We start from the raw sequence: 17783 nt of genomic DNA on the forward strand, positions 1-17783 counted from the left end.
TTGGAAATTATAAAATTTCTTTATAAAAATCCTTTCAAATTATTCATAAAGCAATACATTAGTATAAGAACTTTTTTAAAAAAAAGTCTTTTTAGGGCCACACCCTTGGCTAGGGGTTGAATCAGAGCTGTAGCTGCCAGCCTACACCACAGCCACAGCAATGTGGGATCTGAGCCACATCTGCAGCCTACACCATAGCTCACAGCAAAGCTGGATCCTTAGCCCACTGAGGGAGGCCAGGGATTAAACCCACGTCCTCAATGGATACTAGATGGGTTCGTTACTGCTGAGCCACAACAGGAACTCCTAGTATAAGGGCACTTTAACATGTTGGCTTATTCAGAAAACAATAAGCCTGAAAGGCTAGAACGGGCCCTTCCTGGCCTCAGCTGTCCAGAGTGTGTGACCTGCATCCGGAATGCCTCTTACCTTCCTCCCCCCACCAGACTTCCTTGGGATCTGTTGAGCTGTGGCTCAGAAATCCAGTCCTACTCCAGCATCATCCAAGGGTCATCTGTTTGCATCCCACATCCTCCTCTTCCTTGCAGAGTTTCAACCTGAAGCTGGAAGCAGGGATGGGTACCATTCCTAAGAAAGAGAATCACTGGATGGCGAGTCCTATGAGGACAGGGTAATTTTTATTATGGTCTGGCTGGGTGAGAGGAGAAGGAAGGGGAGGGCGGAGGCCAACTGGGAGACAAGGGAGAGGGAGGGGGGGACCGTGCTCTCAGGCTGAAGGAACTAACCAAAGCAGTGTCTTAACACACAATTGCCAGCGGTGGCCCCCTAGGCTCACACCATCTAGACTTGGAACCTCCGAGTCTCCACTTCTTCCACCTTTCTCCTCACACCTCAGAGGCGCCCTGGCCTTTGTCCCCCTACCCACCTTGCCCTCAGTCACACTGGCTCTGACACGTACTCAATATCTCCTTTTGTTCTCATCTGAATTTTCATGCTAATCATCAGTATATCATTACTTCTGTCCATGTCTCTGATTAATTGAAGAGTTGCGGACCCCGGCTGTGTGCCAGGCACTGAGCACGGCCGTCTTGGCTGGTTGGCTCCCAGAGCACGGAGGCAACACTTGGGGAAGCCTCTGTGACTAGTATCCAAGTCAGGTGGTCATGAACTTGGTTCCAAAAATGAGTTGGGAGGTGTGGGTTTTAGCAAGGCGACAGAAAATTTTAAAAACAAACACATCTCTACTTTATTAAAAATGTACAGTTTGGGGACTCAAGGAAGAGAGTAGGGTTTCTCAAGGTTCCAGGACTACTTAGCAATGCCCAGAGTGTTTGTTTAAAAACACCAGCTGGGAACCTGTATTTGGAACAAGTTCCCATGTGATTTTTTAGCCACCCTGAAGTCTGAGAATCACTGGCTAAGGCGTGGGGTCAGGACTGGGACTGCCTGGAGCCTTCTGGCTTCTCAGGGCTCCAGGGAAGGATTTGTTTGACTTTTTAGGAACAAGCTCAGCTGACTCCTCTGGGGGTTGCGGGCATTCCTTTCTTTGAGTGACTGGGGCCCTGCAAGAGTTAATACAGTTACAGGTTAGGGAGTGGCTGAGTCAAGGCCCTGAGATGTGCGTGCCCACCCGGCCCGCCCGAGAGCTTGCCTGGCCATCTCTGGGGGACCCGTCCAGGGCTGAGCCCAGACTGACCCAGACGTGGGACTGCTTAACACAACATTCCTGCCACATTCCAGGGGCTCTCTGCTTCTTTTTCTTGTGACTCTTCCTTTCGTTTCGCATCACAGAATACTTCCTCTTCCCAACCCTTAACTCTTCTCTGCTCCTTCCTCCCCATCCACGTTGCTTCCTCTCCACCCCCACCTTGGTGCCTTCCCAGAAACCAAGTTCTAAGCCCTCTCTCTGGTCTGTTCTGTCTGCACCACGTTGCAAGTCTGTGAGAGTCTGTGCTTGCTGTCTCTGGGTGCATGATGTGAAACACTGTGTACTCTGTGCAGAAATAGGTTCTGAGCAAGGCCGGGCAGGGCAGTTGGAGTTGAGGTTAAGATTCTTCTCCAACTGCAGACCGCGCTTGGCTTGGTGTGTGCTGGCACACAGCTATCTCACCTATCAGACAGAGAGCCCAGGGGAGACACTTGGGTTTTGAGGCACATGGTCCCGAACCACAGAGGGAAGATGAACAGCCCTTCCTCGTGTGCTGAGAGGACACCCCAGTGGGCCTTTGATGCAAAAGGTTGCCAAGGCCAGGCAGGCCAGGCAGGCCAGGAGATTGGGGCAGCTGGTGCGAGGATGGTCCTAGTTATGAGACAGGCTGGTGCTGGGAACTAGACAGCATGGCCAGGGGAGCTGGTGAGGTAGGCAGGGTCACGAAGAGGTGAGTGACCTGGACCCGCACAACAGGTGGACATGCAGATTCGAGGTGGGCCGGGGCAGGCAGCCAAAGAGAGGGTGCACTTTAGGAGTGGAAGCAGTGTGTCTCCAGGGGCGCACCTGCACGGAGGCGCAGATGCAGGCAGAATTCACAAAGAAGCAGCACAGCCACCACCCCACCCTGGGCGGCAGCAGGGAACTTTCATTAAGGAGCAGCAGACTCTCAAGCCACAGTAATGAGATAACCAGACAGTGCAGGGAGCCCCTCCACTGAAATGTTGAGGACCAGCTTGACACGCAGGGAGGGTGTGCCAAGTGGCAAGTGGATTAAGAAACAGAAGAAGCAGGGCTTGGCCTCTCCACCTGGTAGTGTGATCAACTGAATTAACTTGTACAGAGCCAGGGAAACGGGAAGAAGATTGTATTCACCTAAATTCCCCTGAAAAGGGGAAGCTGTCTTTGCTGGGAACAATATTTTGATAAGTGCTTTCGTCTGAAACTGAGATCCCAGTGGAGGCCTGGGTGTGGGTGGAACAGCTCTGTGTGCGACAGGAAAGCGTTTTTGAATTTAGGATGTTATGCAAAGAGAGAGGGCAAGAAAGGAGGCTGCTGTTTGGTGTGGTTCACTGTGAATCCCTTGCCCCATCATCCTCCCAAATTTTCAGAAAGTTACTAACATCCTGAAATGCTTGGGGTCAAGTGGAGGGTGTACCCTTGATATTTATGTGCACATGTTTCTGTGTGTGGGAGGCTCAAGGGAATTGGGGCCTGTGATTCAAAGACACTGAACAGAGGGAGAGAAGGAGCTCTGAGAGGAGAGATACCACGGTGGGGGTGCTAGAGCGGGGGGGTGGGGGGGCAAGACAACATCAACGCACACGGAAACGCTCCAGAACCTGAAAACCAGGTGCCTATAATGTTGAGGTCCAGCTGGGGCTCTCCGACCCATTTCAGAACAGAAGCACAGCCAAGGACCAGCCTCCTTTGAAGCTGCCATGTCACCTCGTCTTCCCTAAATCCCCATCTAGAGGATGGGGCAGCGCTGGACCTTACGGCCTTGACTCTGGTTAGGTCTAGATGGGCAGGCATCAGTGTCCGTTCCCTGTCAAAGATCTTTAATGAGGACAGGGCCAGGGCCACACGAGGCAGCTGGGATTAGGAATCCAGAAAGGCTCCTTGGAAGAGCCTTGAGTTTTCAATACTGGCATCTTCAAGCCACAAGAGGCAGGGCGGAAGCTTCCTAACCAGAGCAGCCCTCTCTGTTGGCTCACTGAGTCCTGCATTCCTCCCTTCAGCTACTCTTCCTGAGGGCAGTTCTTGAAGGGAGTAAGGAAATGACAAGGCCAAAGACAGGCCCAGGTTAATCCTGAGATTCTTGGTCTCTCATCCCTGCACCTGGCTCTCCTTGAAGACAACCCCCAGGCCTAGGGCAACACACCCCTCTTGGAGCTCCTGCTGGGGAACAACAGGATTGGCAGTGTCGTGGGAACACTGGGACCCGGGTTCGATCCTGGCCCAGCACCGTGGGTTAAGGATCCCTAGTTGCCGCAGCTGTGGCTTAGGTCAAGACTGTGCCTCAGATCTGATCCCTGGCCCAGGAGCGCAATTCATGCGCAGCCCAGGAAACAAGTGGGAAGGAACGACTTCTGCCGTGATCTTCTGAGATGCCACGTGGAGTCCTCTGAGAGGACTAGAATAGTGTTGGCATGGGGACCCAAGCTCGTGGCCGATGCTGCAAATAAGCATCTCTCTGTCTGATGTGATAAATGAGGTCATTACTAACGTTTGGGAGATCTGTCGGGTGGTTGGTCACAGGAAGCGTGTATTCCAGCCCCTGCCCTTGGTGGGCAGGTCTCCCTGATCCAGATTAGCCATATGGCCTTGCACCTTACCGGGCCTTGAGGGACATCAAGCTTTTGCGGTAGGAGGAGTGCACGTCCAATGCCAACAGCCGGGGAGTATCTGGGTAGCCCCCCAGCTGGTCCCAGGACAGGTGGGTGGGGGTCTTCCTTTCTACTGGGTGACTGGACGAGGCCACATCGGTTTTCCAGATGGCCTCCGTCTGGTTATCCTGTTGGCTGGGGCGTGGGGGTTGAAAGTGTAAAAAGAGATGCAGAGTTAGATGCATAGAAAAGGAAAAACTGGGAAGCAACAAGCTCTTGGGGTTTTCTTTCCTTCTCAGTTATCACCACTCTCCTTGCCACCTGTCTTCCCCTTAACTCTAAGTCTCCCCCAACCACCGCCCGGGTCTCCTCTAGCTGAGGAACTACTGGAAAAGGCAGCTGGGACATGCCCTGGGGCTGCAGCCCGGAGCTGGCCACACCAGGGTGGGTGTGGGTGTAGCTCTTCTTGGCCACTCAGTGTCTCTGTGAGCCTTGGGGTCACATGGTGGGAAGGGTCAGGCTTGTTTATATGGACTGACCGATGGCAGGTACCAGACCAATGCTCAGGGCAGAAATGGTTAAGTTCTCAGCTATGGGTCCTTGGAGTGTTTCAGTTGCATACTTTGAAACATACTTGGTCAGGCTGGCCCCTGAAGCGCGCACACACACACACCCAGGACGGACACACACACACACACACACCCCGGGCCCGTGGTCAGAGCTGGCAGGGCAGTTGAGAAGATGCGTTCCTTGTAACTCACAGGCCGAGCTTTGCCCGTCTGTGCCTTCACTAAGCTGCCAGTCTCCCCAGTCTGATCAGCCCTGGGGAGCTGATCAGCCCTGTCTCCTTACCCACCCAGCCACCCAGCCAGCTGTCCCGGCCTCCTGCACCTACCGGGCCATGTGCAGGGGCACACATTGAAGGTGCTTTGTTGTAAAGAGCTCCCAGGGCTTGCAGGAGGAGCTGCTGGAGCGCATGTGCCGGAGCAAGGACTGTGGAGGCTTGCTTTTCTTTGACCTTGCAGAGGTGACCACAGGGGTGTGCAGGTTAATGCTCCACTCAAGCTGGAGCTAGGGGACCAGCAGAGAGGTGTCAGGGAGACAGGGATTTATCTCCTCTGGAGTGGAAGGGGGCACTGCCTGACCTGTGGCTGAGCAGAAAGGCCGAGGCCCAAGGAATCCCTCCAATTAGAGACCCCTAGGCCTCAAGGTACTGCATTTCCTAGATATTTCTTGAATTATTATTTGCTGGGATAGTTTCTGTTTTCTCCTTTGTCATGGAGAAGCTGGATTATGGGCAAAACAGCAAGGAGAAAACTAATGGAAGCCAGAGTGGCTGGAACTGTGAGAACACTCGGAGGGTTCATTTCACGGGGCCAGGCTGTGACTGGAACGCTCTCCATGGCTTGTCACCCAGCTCCCACCCTGGCCCTGGGCAAGGAGCTGGGGGAGCCTCCATAGCTACCTAAAGAACTATTATAGGGTCCCTTTGCTTCTCAACCTCAAAACCAAATTAGAAATCAAGACACAAACAGGGGATGATCCAGACTAGGAGAAGGCAGTAGGATCCCGAGCTGGGAGGTACCTCCATGGCCAAGGCTCTTTCAAGTGCCTGATGCCGGCTCTTACACTGAGTCCCTCAGGACACTGCCCATCCCAGACTTGGGCCATCGCTGCTCAGGACACAGGCGGGTGACCTCCTGGCCCAACCCTAGAGGAGAGCTCAGGAGATTCTGAGTCACTGCTGTGGGATTCTCCAGTCCCTCCAGGCCGGCAGCTACTCCCATGGACCACGGCAGCACTCGCTGCTTTTCTGGCAGCAGGGGAAAGAGTAGAGGAAACTGAAGGCAGCCCATAGAGAGTAAAAATAGGTCAAACCCAATGGACTGAGACTCAGAAAGACTTTGGACTCTCAACAGTAACACCAAAACCTAGAAGGCAATGAGTGATGCCTTCAAAACTGTGAGGGAAAAGGATGCTACCTTAGACTTCCGTATCCAGGCCAAGTGTTGGTTGAGCATTGAGGGTACACACTAAGTGAAGACATTTTCAGATAACCAGAGTCTTAATGATTTTTACCTGCAGGAACCCTTTGTAAGGAAGTGACTCTAAGAGCTGCTCCACTAAAATAAGGGAGACCTGGCATCTAGAGTTGGGGAGGAGTTCCCCTTGCGGTAGTGAACCCGACCAGTATCTCTGAGGATGTGGGTTCGATCACTGGCCTTGCTCAGTGGGTTAAGGATCCAGTGGTGCCGGGAACCATGGTGTAGGCGGCTCTGATCTCACGTGGCTGTGGCTGTGGCTGTGGCTGTGGAAGAGGCTGGCAGCTGCAATTCTGATGTGACCCCTACCCTGAGAACTTCCATATGCCACACATGCAGGCTTAAAAAGCAAAAAAGCACGCAGGCAAGCAGGGGAGCTGTCCCCAGAGAGAAGCAAAAGGAGTCCCCAGCTCAAGGGTGAAGAGGACAGCTATTAGCAAGCCTGTAGAGCAACCAGATCTGACCAAGCAGGGCAGGGAGGTCCCAGGGGAGAACCTGGGTGCAGAGGCAGGACTGCAGGCTCCCGCCACCTCCCCTCCAGAAGAGGCTTTCTTCTCCAGCTCTTTCTGAGGGTCCCTCCCTTGCTTACTCTCTGCATTTTTCTCAGATTGGAAACCTGCCCTCCTTACACTCAGGCTGCCTCCTGTCTTGCCTCTTCCTGGGTTAGAGGCTTTATCCTGCTCTCTTATTTCCTGTCTGCTCCCCACCCAAGCAGACCCCGCATCCTCACGGCTCATTCCCTGGCCCCACCCTCCTAGCCATGCTGACCCTGAGAAGGTCGCCGGGTGGGAGACCCACCTTGGGGAACGTGGTCACCATGCTGCTCAGGCACTCCTGGCGCTTCTCCTCCAGGTCCTTCTGCTTGTTTGTCCAGGCCTGCAGCTGCACGTTCTGCAGGTGGTCAATGTTTTCTAGAAAGAGGTAGAGGTTCTGGGCCTCGTAGGCAGCCTCGGTTTCTTGCGTGTCTTGGAGATGGTTGATCACGGCTTGTCTGGGAGGAGAGGAAAGTGATTTAGTGGCTGAAAGGGTCTCCTCCTGCCCCCAACTCTATTAACCAGAGATGACTCTGTGTCTGTGATCCCTGGGAGCAAGAAGAGATATGGAGTCAGCAGAAGCTGGGGAAAAAGGGAGCAGAGAAGTGGGAGATGGTGTCCGGTGTGGGGTCTTGGGCTGGGCTGGAAACAGAAGAGAATGTGAGGCAAATGGGGGAGCGTGTAGGAGGTCACGGACGGGGCAGCAGGATGAGAGGAAGAAAGGCTTAGAGGAAAAGCCCACAGAGGGAGAGCGGCGTCTAAGTGCCTGACCTCCCACACCTTCGGGGCTGCCCAAGGCCCCGAGGTCAGGTGTCCTCAGCAGGTCCCTTCCCTCAGGGGTACCTTGCCCAAGCCTGGGGTGTCTCTCCCCGCCCCCCTCACTCCTCCTTTCTCATGGGGTTTTGGCTCTGCCCACACGTTACAGCGGGTGTGGGTGGGTGCCAGGGAGGACCTACCGGAGGCTCTGGAAACGTCTGTGGAGGACATACTTATGGCACAGGCACCAGAGCCTGAGCGCGTTCAGCTCCATGGTGGTGGTGGTGAGCTCCAGCGCCTTGCTGCGCAGGTCGGAGGGCAGCCCCAGTGGACCCTCCTCGGTCAGGAGCTGCAGATTCTGCCTCTGGGCCTCCATGCCCAAGTGGTATACCTTCCCCTTCAGAGCTGCTGGTGACACAGGCCAAGGGGGCCGGGTCGCCTTTTGGCGGGAGGTTACCGTGACAGGAAAGGAGGCTGATTTCTTGGGCTTCAGGGGAACCTGGCAGGCCCGTGGTTTCTGGGTGAACTTGGCTGAACTCATGGTCCTCTGGGTTCCGGGGAGGGGCTGCTGGGTCTTAGCAGACCTGGGCAAGTGTGGCCTCCTGCCTTGGGGAGCAGACTGGGCCCGGCTTGGGGGAGGTGCCAAGGATGCCTCCTCCGAGTCCCTCCATCGACGGGTGGGCATGAAGCTCCTCTTCTCCGCATCCTCCTCGGGCCGCTCCAGCTCCTTCCACAGGCGCCCCCGCTCCTGGTCCAGTCGCTGCTGCTGCCTTGCCATCTCCTCCACCTCCCACTGCCGCAGCTTCGCCTGGTGCTCCTGCTCCAGCAGGGTCCACCTCTCCTGCCGCTGCAGCCACATCTCCTCCTCCTTCAGCCACTGCTGCTTCCGCCGCTCCCAGCTGAGTTCCTCTTCCCAGTGCTCAGCCATGCCCTCTGAGGCCATCTTCCTAGCGCTCTCCGGGGACAGCTGCTTCTGGAAATGGGGTTGAATTTGGAGTCCTTCCTTCTCCGGGGCCGCTTCCTGGAAGAAGTCCTTCTGGTCTTTGACATTGTGGCCGGGGCTTTCTGCCGCTGGTCTTTCCCATTTCTTAGGAGACTTGCATTCCGTGGAGGACAGCAACCCAGGCTGAAGACTTTCGGTGTTCTTGCTGCTGTACACATCTGCGACCCTGGAATGTACAGTCATGGTGGAAAGTGGCCGATCTGTTGAAGGGCTGGCACCACTGCCCCAGGCCGTGGCCGTGGGACTTGGGGAGAGCAGTGAAAACTGCTCCTCCTTCTTGGGTTTCTGCTGAGTTTCCTCCGGGACTGTTTCTTTCTTTGAGGGGGTCTCTCTTTTAGCGGGGACCAGGGAGTCTGCCAAGATCTTGCCGGAGTCTGCTGCTTCACCTCTAGCCGACTGAGCCTTCTTCAGCTGGAAGTCTAAGGCATGCTTTATCAGGAGAAGGTCATGGTACCTTCCCCCTAGAATTTCTACCTGCTTTAGCAGGGCATCTCTCTTACTCTCAAGGACTTGGAGGGACTTCTGGAAGAAGAGCCTCTGGCTGCTGAGTTCCTTGGTCATCTCTATTTTCAGGTACCTGTACTTGGTCTCCAGGCTCCTGTTTTCCTTGTGCTGCAGCATCAAGGCCTTGCTGAGATTTTCTATCACAGCTGACATGTACCTGATGGCCCTGACCTCCCCCTCGTTGAACATGGTGGAGTCCAGGAGTTCCTGCAGCATGGACTTTACCTCGGAGACCTTTGTGCAGGTAGTGTGCCTGTCCTGGAGCATCTGCTCGGGGCTCAGTGGCTGAGGGCAGGATTTGGCTTTTTGTGGGCTTTGCGCCTGCCAGCCCTGCCAGAAGGTGCGTTTGGACACTAGGAGAGGTGGAGAGAACAAAGGCAGTAAGCTCCCATGGATCCAAGGATTATACTGATTCTCCAGACCCTGCTTGGCCAGATTTCTAGCCAAACCTCCTATGACTTTGGCAGTAAGAAACTGGGGCATTATATGAGGCCAGGGGAGATGCTGTCAGGGGAGATACTGTGAGAAGAGAGCTCTGCTGGCCTCACAGCTTGCCCAGAGCTTACCCGTCAGCGACAGGGTCTGTCAGCCACGGAGCACCTACAGGGCCCAGTGGAGTCTGGACTTATTTGCTTCAGTTCAGTTCAACCCAACACACTCCTGATCCGCCATACTTTCCTGGAGTCGAGTTATTTTTATTTTTATTTTTGTCTTTTTAAGGCCGCACCTGCAGCATCTGGAAGTGCCAGGCTAGGGGTTGAATCAGAGCTGCAGCTGCCGGCCTACACCACAACCACAGCAACAGCAACACGGGATTTGAGCTATGTCTGAGACCTACACTGCAGCTCACAGCAACGCTGGATCCTTAACCCACTGAGCAAGGCCAGGATCGAACTGGCGTCTTCATAGATTGTTACCACTGAGCCACAACAGGAACTCTCTTGTTATTTTTATAATCATGCTACTTCCCAGCCTCAGCATCTATTGCCAACTATTCAAACTCTGGAAGCCCACCTGGCACTTAGACTCCAGATCAGTTGGGAAGCTTTCTTTCTCTTTCCTGTTACCACGGGACTGTGTCTGTAGAGAATTTATCACACAGTCCTGCAACTGTTGACATTAAAAAAAAAAGACTAATGTCTTTATTTGGGGGGTCATGAACTCCTTTGAAACTTCTTTTTTTTTTTTTTTTTTTGGCTATGGCGTGTAGCAGCTTGATGTGGCTTCTCAGTTACCAGACCAGGGACTGAACCTGGGCCACAACGGTGAAAGTGCCAAGCCCTAAGCACTAGACCACCAAGGAATTCCCTCCTTTGATACTTTGATGAAAGCAGGAAAGTACATAAACACATTCCATGCACTTTGTGTTCAAACCCCTCACAGGCTTCAGCTCCTCAGGATGGTTCATGGTCATGGCCGAATCCTCTGGGATCTACCATGTGTAGGGCTGCTGGGGTGATTATCTTGGAGAATCCATTCATTTGCCCCTTCAATGAACATCAATGGCAGAAAAAACACTGGCTAACTCTGGATGAGGAGCTAAAGGAAATACGGAAATTAAACAACACTGAAGTCGAGCCAGCATCTAACTAATATTGTCACAGAGGCCACACAGCCTGGTGATTGAGAGACTGGATTCCAGAATCAGATAACTTGGGCTTGAATTTCATCCTTACCACTTGCTTAGGCGGGTTTCCTAACTTCTCAGTGCCTCTGTTCCTGAAAAATGGAGATAACCTTAGCATCTACTTCATAGGACTTAAGTAGACTATGCATGGTTAGTATCGGGCATCGTACCAGGTAACTAGAAAGTGCTCAATAATCAATTCCAAAAAAAATGAATGAGATACAGCCTTTGCCCTCCAGGAGTTTACAATCTTGTAAGGAAATAAATATACGAATGACTATATTTCAAGACATAACATGGTAAGGATCGTAGGAGACATTGCCGCCTTCTCCATCTTTCCCTGATTCCTTCCTGCATCAACTGTCAACATTGCTTGACTGGCAAGGAACCTGACCATGAGAATCAATGGTAAAGCACCAATGTCAGCAAGTGTTACCAAGCCCTGAGCACATCCTAAGCATCATGCCAGATGCCTCACACTAGGCAGAACCCCCTGTAAGAGGGCAATGTTCACCTGACTCTGCATGGGAGGGAAGTGCGGCTCAGAGAGATGAAATAACTGTCCCAAAGTCACACAGCTAGAAATTGGGATCCCAACTCAGGCTTGAGTAAGATTAAGAAGCCAGAAACACCTACGTGTGGGGCCTGGTTTTGCCACAAGCTTTCCTGGTAGTCCCTTCTCTTCTCTGTGCTTCAATGTTCTCAACTACAAAATGTGGGAGTCAGATAATCTCAGGTCCCTTCTAGTGCTGATAAGTCATATTTCAAGTTTGAGTCATGTTGTTCCCTGGCCACTTCTGGAGCAGCCACAATCAAGAAGGTTCTAGAAAGGCCTCTAGTTGAGTATCACCAGATTCCTTGGCTCTGCAGCCAGGTTAGAGTAAAGAAAGGGTGTTTCTCAGGCTCTAGCTAGGAACTCCACCCTTTCTGCCTTCTAGTCTTCGTTCCCTAGAACCTGCATGAAGCCGCAGCTCTAGGAGCACCAACAGGGATCTGCCTTCACATCATACCTTCCTGCAGTCCTGAGGGACAGCCCACAACTGCTCAGTGTTCAGCTTGGATCCACCACCCCAACCTCTTACCATCTTGCTAAAACTTTTGTTTGGAGGAGAATCAGAAGACTCCCACAGACCCTGGTGTGTGACATCTTCCCCTGAGACAGCATCCATCCACCCAGCTTCCCTCCCAAGTGCTCCCCAAACCTACTTTGTGACCCCTTCTTCTGCCCTTCAATGAGAGTGGAGCAAAGGGAAATGAGAGACTCGATGCCTCCTTTGGTGGCGATAAGAGAGAGAGGTAACACTTTCTCCATCACTTCGATCCATTCATCTAGGGCTTCCTCTTCCTCCTCGCTCTTCCTGTTCTTGATCTCATAGGTCAGACTGTCACCTGGAAAGAGAGGAGGTAGAGGCTGAGAACAATCTGTCCTCAAGGGAGCCCAAACAGCCCTTATAGCACAGGGGTTACACCAGCAGGCTGTGAGGGTGAATTGGCTTCACCTCTTATTAGCAGTGTGATGTTAGGCAAGTCACTTAGTCCCGTAGGCCTTGCCAAAAAAGGGGTGGGTAAGGCTTAAATGAGATAATACAAGTGAAACAATTAATGTGAGACCTGCCACGTAGGAAATATGCAATAGACATCAAACAACATTGTTGTATGAGGGCTGGGATGCATCTGCCTTGTTACTGCTCTATTGCCATTGCCTAGTCTAGTATCTGGACAATTAAATGAATTAATAGCCTTGTTTAGTTCTTGGGGGAGGTGAAGGACAAATGAACTGACAGCTCCTCGGGGGCAGGACAGAGTGTGTGTGTGTGTGTGTGTGTGTGTGGCAGGTAGGACACATCCCTATTCCATCTTCCTCACAGCAGAGTGAGGTCTCTTGATGGGATAACTCTGATCTTAACCAGGGTAGCACCTGACTCCAGGGCTGTGTGCACCTGGTTCACACTCAAAAGGCTATCCCAGTGGCTTATAGCTGGCATCAGTGCTGTTGGCCTAGTGTCCATTCAATACTTTGAATATCACCCTTGGGTTCCTCTGAAAATAACTAGGGTGCTCCATCAAAAAACTCTTACGACTAATAAATAAGTTCAGTAAAGTTGTAGGATCCAACATCAGCATACAAAATCAGTTGCATTTCTACACACCAACAATTAAAATATCCGAAAAAGAAGGAAAGTAAACAATCTCATTTACTATAGCATCAAGAACAATAAAACACTTAGAAATAAATTTAATTGGGGAGTCAAAGAATCTCCACAGTAAAAACCAGAAGACATTAATGAAAGAAATTAAGAAGTCACACATAAGTTGAAAGACAACTCATGTTCATGGATCAGAGTAATTAATACTTTTTTTTTTTTTTTGCTTTTTACAGTCGCACCTATGGCATGTGAAGGTTCCCAGGCTAGGGGTCTAATCTGAGCTACAGCTGCCAGTGTACGCCACAGCCACAGCAATGCCAGGTCCGAGCTGTGTCTGCGACCTACACCACAGCTCATGGCAACGCCAGATCCTTGACCCTCTGAGTAAGGCCAGGGATCAAACCTGCAACCTAATGGTTCCTGGTGGGATTCATCTCCACTGCGCCACAACAGGAACTCTGGGAGTAATTAATATTGTTAAAATGTCCATATTCCCCAAAGCCATCTATAGATTCAATGCAATCCCTATCAAAATTCCAATGGCATTTCCATAGAACTAGGAAAAACAATCCTAAAATTTGTATACAGCCATAAAAACCCCCAAATATCCAAGGCATTCTTGAGAAATAAAAACAAAGCTGGAGGCATCACACTACCTGATTTTTTAAAACTATATTACAAAGCCACGGTAAACAAAACAGTATGGTACTGGCATAAAAATAGACACATAGACAACTGGAACAGAATCAAGAGTCCAGAAATAAACCCATGAATATATAGTCAGCTAACATTTGAGAGGGGAGCCAAGAACACTCAGTGGGGAAAAGACAGGCTCTTCAGTAAGTGCTGTCGATAAACCTTCACATTCACATGCAAAAAAATGAAATTGGACCACTGTCTTTTACTACTCACAAAAATTAACTTGAAATGAATTAAAGACTTAAATACAACCCTGAAGCCATAAAACTCTTAAAAGAAAATATAGAGGAAAAGCTTCTTGATATTGGTCTTGGCAATGATTTTTTTTTCAGATTTGTCACCAAAAGCAAATGCAACAAAAGCAAAATACATCAAACTAGAAAGTTTCTGCACAGTAAAGAAATTGTCAACAAAATGAAAAGGTTCAACCTGTAGAATGGAAGAAAATATTTGCAAATTATATCTAATAAAGGATTAATATCCAAAATACATAAGGAACCCATATAACTCGATAGCAAAAAAACAAATAATCCAATTAAAAAGGGAATAGACATTTTTCTAAAGAAGATATACAAATGGCCAACAGGCGCATGAAAAGGTGTTCAACATTACTAATTAGGGAAACGCAAATCAAAGTCACAATGAGATATTACCTCATATCTGTTAGGATGGCTATTACGAAAAAGGTAAGAAATAACAAACATTGGTAAGGACATGGAGGAAAGGGGACCTTTGTGCACTGTTGGTGGGACTGTAAATTGGTATAACCATTTTACAAAACAGTATGGAGGTTCCTCAAAAAAATTAAAATAAAATTACCATATAATCCAGCAATCCCACTGCTGGGTATATATCCACAGGAAACAAAATCACTATCTCAAAGAGATATGTGCATGCCTATGTCCTCTGAGGCATTATTCACAAGACTCAAGCCATGGAAACAATCTAAATGTCAGTTGATGGATGGATGGATGGATGAAGACAATGTGGACTATATAGTGAAATATAAGATAGTCTCCAACTTACGGTGGTTCAATTTATGGTTTTTTGACTTTACAATAGTGCAAAAGTAATATGCATTCAGTAGAAATTATACTTTGAATTGTGAATTTTGATCTCTTCCTGGGCTATGATATGTGGTATGATACTCTTACAATACCAGGCAGTAGAAGCAAGCTGCAGCTCCAGGTCAGCCACATGATCACAGAGGTAAGCAACAAATACACGTGCAACCATCTGTATGTACACAGTCGTTCTATTTTTCACTTTCAGGACAGTCTTCAATAAATTACATGAGATATTCAACACCTTATTATAAAATAGGCTTGGTTTAGATGATTTCGCCCAACTGAAGGCTACTGTAAATGTTCTGAACACATATAAGGTAAGCTAGGCTGAGTTGTGATGTTTGGTACATTCAGTTTATTAAATGCATTTTCAATTTATGACATTTTCAACTTAGGATGGATTTATCAGGGCATAACCCCATCATAAGCCAAGGAAGACCTATATTATTAAGTCATAACAAAGAAGGAAATCCTCCCATTTATAACAACATGGATGCTAAGTGAAATAAGTCAGACAGAGAAAGGCAAATACTATATGATTTCACTTATACATAGAATCTAAAAAAAAGTTGAACTCCTAGAAGCAGAGAGAAAATTGGTGGTTATCAGAGGCTGGGAGGTGGGGGAAATGGAGAGAGGTTGGTCAAAGGGTACAAATTTTCAATTCTAAGGTGAATAAGGTCTGAGGGTCTAATGTACAGTGTGGTGACTCTAGTTAAAAATTCTGTACTATATACCAGCAGACCCTGTTGTAGTGCGCTTTGCCTTATTGTGTTTTGCTTTATTGCTTTTTACAGAATTGCATTTTTTTAATAACTTGAAGGTGTGTAGAAACCCTGCATTGTCAGATGATGGTGAGCATTTTTAAGCAATTAGGTATGTTTAAGGTATGTATATTGTTTTCTGAGCCATAATGCCATTGCACACTTAATAGACAACAGCATAGTGTAAACACAACTTGTGTATGTGCCAGGAAAGCAAAAAAATTCATATGCTCACTTTATTGTGATAGTCATTTTATTGTGCTGGTCTGGAATCGAACCTGTGATATCTCCAAGGTATGCTGGTATTTAAAATAGGAGAGATCTTAAATGTTCTTACCACACATACACAAAAGGGTAATTATGTGAGGTGATAAGATGCGTTAACTAACCTTATTTTTAGACTCATTCTACAATATACATATATACCAAATCAACACACCACATACTTTAAATTTACACAATGTGATCTGTCAACTATGTCTCAATAAAGCTGGAAAAATGAAAAATAAAATAGCTAGTGTGAGTTTGCATTTTGTTTCTATCTTGCTAAAAAATGAGGCTTCATCACATATGCACCTAATGTCACAATCTATTATGTTCTGGACAATGACACGTGTGCCCCTCTGGGAAATAGAGGTGATATGCTGTGACATGAGTGGGCAAATGTTTCCCTGGAGAGGCACTAAGATGTGTCTTTTGCTCCCTCTGCACCTACCAGCCTACACCCTTCCCCCAGTGAATGCTGACCTAGGGCAGGGAAAGGAAGAGGCTGAATGAGCTGGGACCGGCATCCTGGGGGGAAGGCACTTGCTCTCAGGACTGCACCCAGCCTGGACACTCACCCCAGTCACCCAGCCAGCGGAGAATTTCATACAAGTGCTTCTCTTTAGTCTCAGCATCTTTGGAGAAGGAGGTAATTTTCTCCAGCAAGATCAATCTGTTCCTGCCCTTTGGCTCTGTTTGGTGAGATTTTGCCTTTTTTTGGAAATCATATCCTAATTCTTCCTGGAAGTGGTTGATGACACAGTTGACATTGTCCAAGATGTCTGAGAGCTGGGAAGAAATGTCCTATATGGGAGGCAGCAGATTGTAGTGTTTAGGGATGTGAATTCTGGTGCCAGATGCCTTGTTCTAGCGGTGTGATCTTAGACAAGACAGTTAACCTCTTGGGGACAGTTAACTTCTTATTATCCTTATAATAAGGGATCCTTATAGTACCTATGTCACAGGGTTTTTGTAAAGATTAAATGAATCATTATTTGTAAAACACTTAGGACTTGCTTGGCGCACAAAATAAGTGTTAGTTCTTATCACTGTCATTTTGATTCAGGAAGGGAGAGAACGCTAACAATCCATTTCTTTAGGACTTCAGAGTTTGCTAGGGATTTCCGGACATCCCTCCTCATGAGGATCCAGAAGTAGCAGACTAGAAAAATGAGACCCTAAGAAACCGTCGGGATCAGAGGCCTCTACTAAAAAATTTAATAATAAATAAAAGCACCAGAGGCTCCTGTGCAGGGAAATCTGAATCTTTGGCCACTTCCCTGTAAGCTTCTAGGGCTTAGCCTGGGTCACCCTGACAGGGTGCCATAAATAGACCCCAAATCATGAACTCTGGGCCTCTCCTCCTGCCCAGGAAGGAGCCACCGCTCTGTGTTTCAGGGCCATCCTAAGTTTTCCCTGTGGGGTGTCCCCTCCCTGGGCCCATCTTTGCCTCAGGAGGTGGGGGTGGGGGTTGATTCCAGCTCACCCTCCAGAGACCAAGACTAGGAGGTAGATATTTTGCACTAATCTGTCTATAAACCCAGCCTGCTGAGGATCCCAGGATCCCTGAGAGCTCAGCGCTGGAATCTTGCCCAAATCTAGGATCAGTCCCTACTTTCCACATTAGATCCCAACAAAAGGGTAACACTCTCATCCCTGGGGTTACCTCTTGAGCCCGAGTTAGCTGAGCAGCCTCAATCCTTGAGATGATGGCTTTCACTGACGCAGGGGTCACCAACTGTGGGGGTTTATCTTTCTCCATTTTGGATCACTCTGCCAGTCACAAAGATGTCCTGTGTCTCTGGTACACAGGCCTGGACACACGATGTCGGCTGCTTGAGGGCTAAGGACTCAGGCCAGCTCCTGAGTACCCTCTTCCCAGGCACAGCTTCCTGTAACTGCCAGACAGCAGGTTCCAACTGATCTTCTTTTCTCCAGTGACATCATCAGGCTGATGGGAAGAATGAATCTCTGGAGTTCCCTGGTGACACAGCAGGTTAAGGATCCAGCATTGTCACTGCCATGGCTCTGGTTACTACTGTGGCACAGGTTCGACCCCTGACCTGGGAATTTCTGTATGCTATGGGCATGGCCAAAAAAATAAAAAGAATGACTCCTTGTCATCTATGTGCTTGATTATCTAGCTTTTTTTTTTTGTC

General features: G+C 49.2%; 1 protein-coding gene across 3 annotated transcripts; it reads right to left on the minus strand.

The window, feature by feature from the left end:
• Positions 1–279: 279 nt before the first annotated feature.
• FAM186B (family with sequence similarity 186 member B) lies at positions 280–17681 on the minus strand. 3 transcript variants are annotated; one of them, XM_047786546.1, is made up of 8 exons: positions 17291–17681; positions 16203–16428; positions 11890–12072; positions 7750–9409; positions 7059–7251; positions 5114–5289; positions 4228–4413; positions 280–588 (listed from the first exon to the last, which is right to left on the minus strand). In XM_047786546.1, the coding sequence occupies exons 1-8, from the start codon at positions 17384–17386 to the stop codon at positions 489–491; spliced, it is 2820 nt and encodes a 939-aa protein (XP_047642502.1). In that variant the 5' UTR covers positions 17387–17681; the 3' UTR covers positions 280–488. The 3 variants fall into 3 exon arrangements, with proteins under 3 accessions (XP_047642502.1, XP_047642503.1, XP_047642501.1); XM_047786547.1 differs by having other exon boundaries at positions 280–563; positions 17291–17680; XM_047786545.1 differs by lacking the exon at positions 280–588 and adding an exon at positions 1183–1523 and having other exon boundaries at positions 17291–17678.
• Between the last annotated feature and the right edge of the window lie 102 nt (positions 17682–17783).

The sequence above is a fragment of the Phacochoerus africanus genome, chromosome 7, assembly GCF_016906955.1.
Source record: "Phacochoerus africanus isolate WHEZ1 chromosome 7, ROS_Pafr_v1, whole genome shotgun sequence".
NCBI classification, from domain to species: Eukaryota; Metazoa; Chordata; class Mammalia; order Artiodactyla; family Suidae; genus Phacochoerus; species Phacochoerus africanus.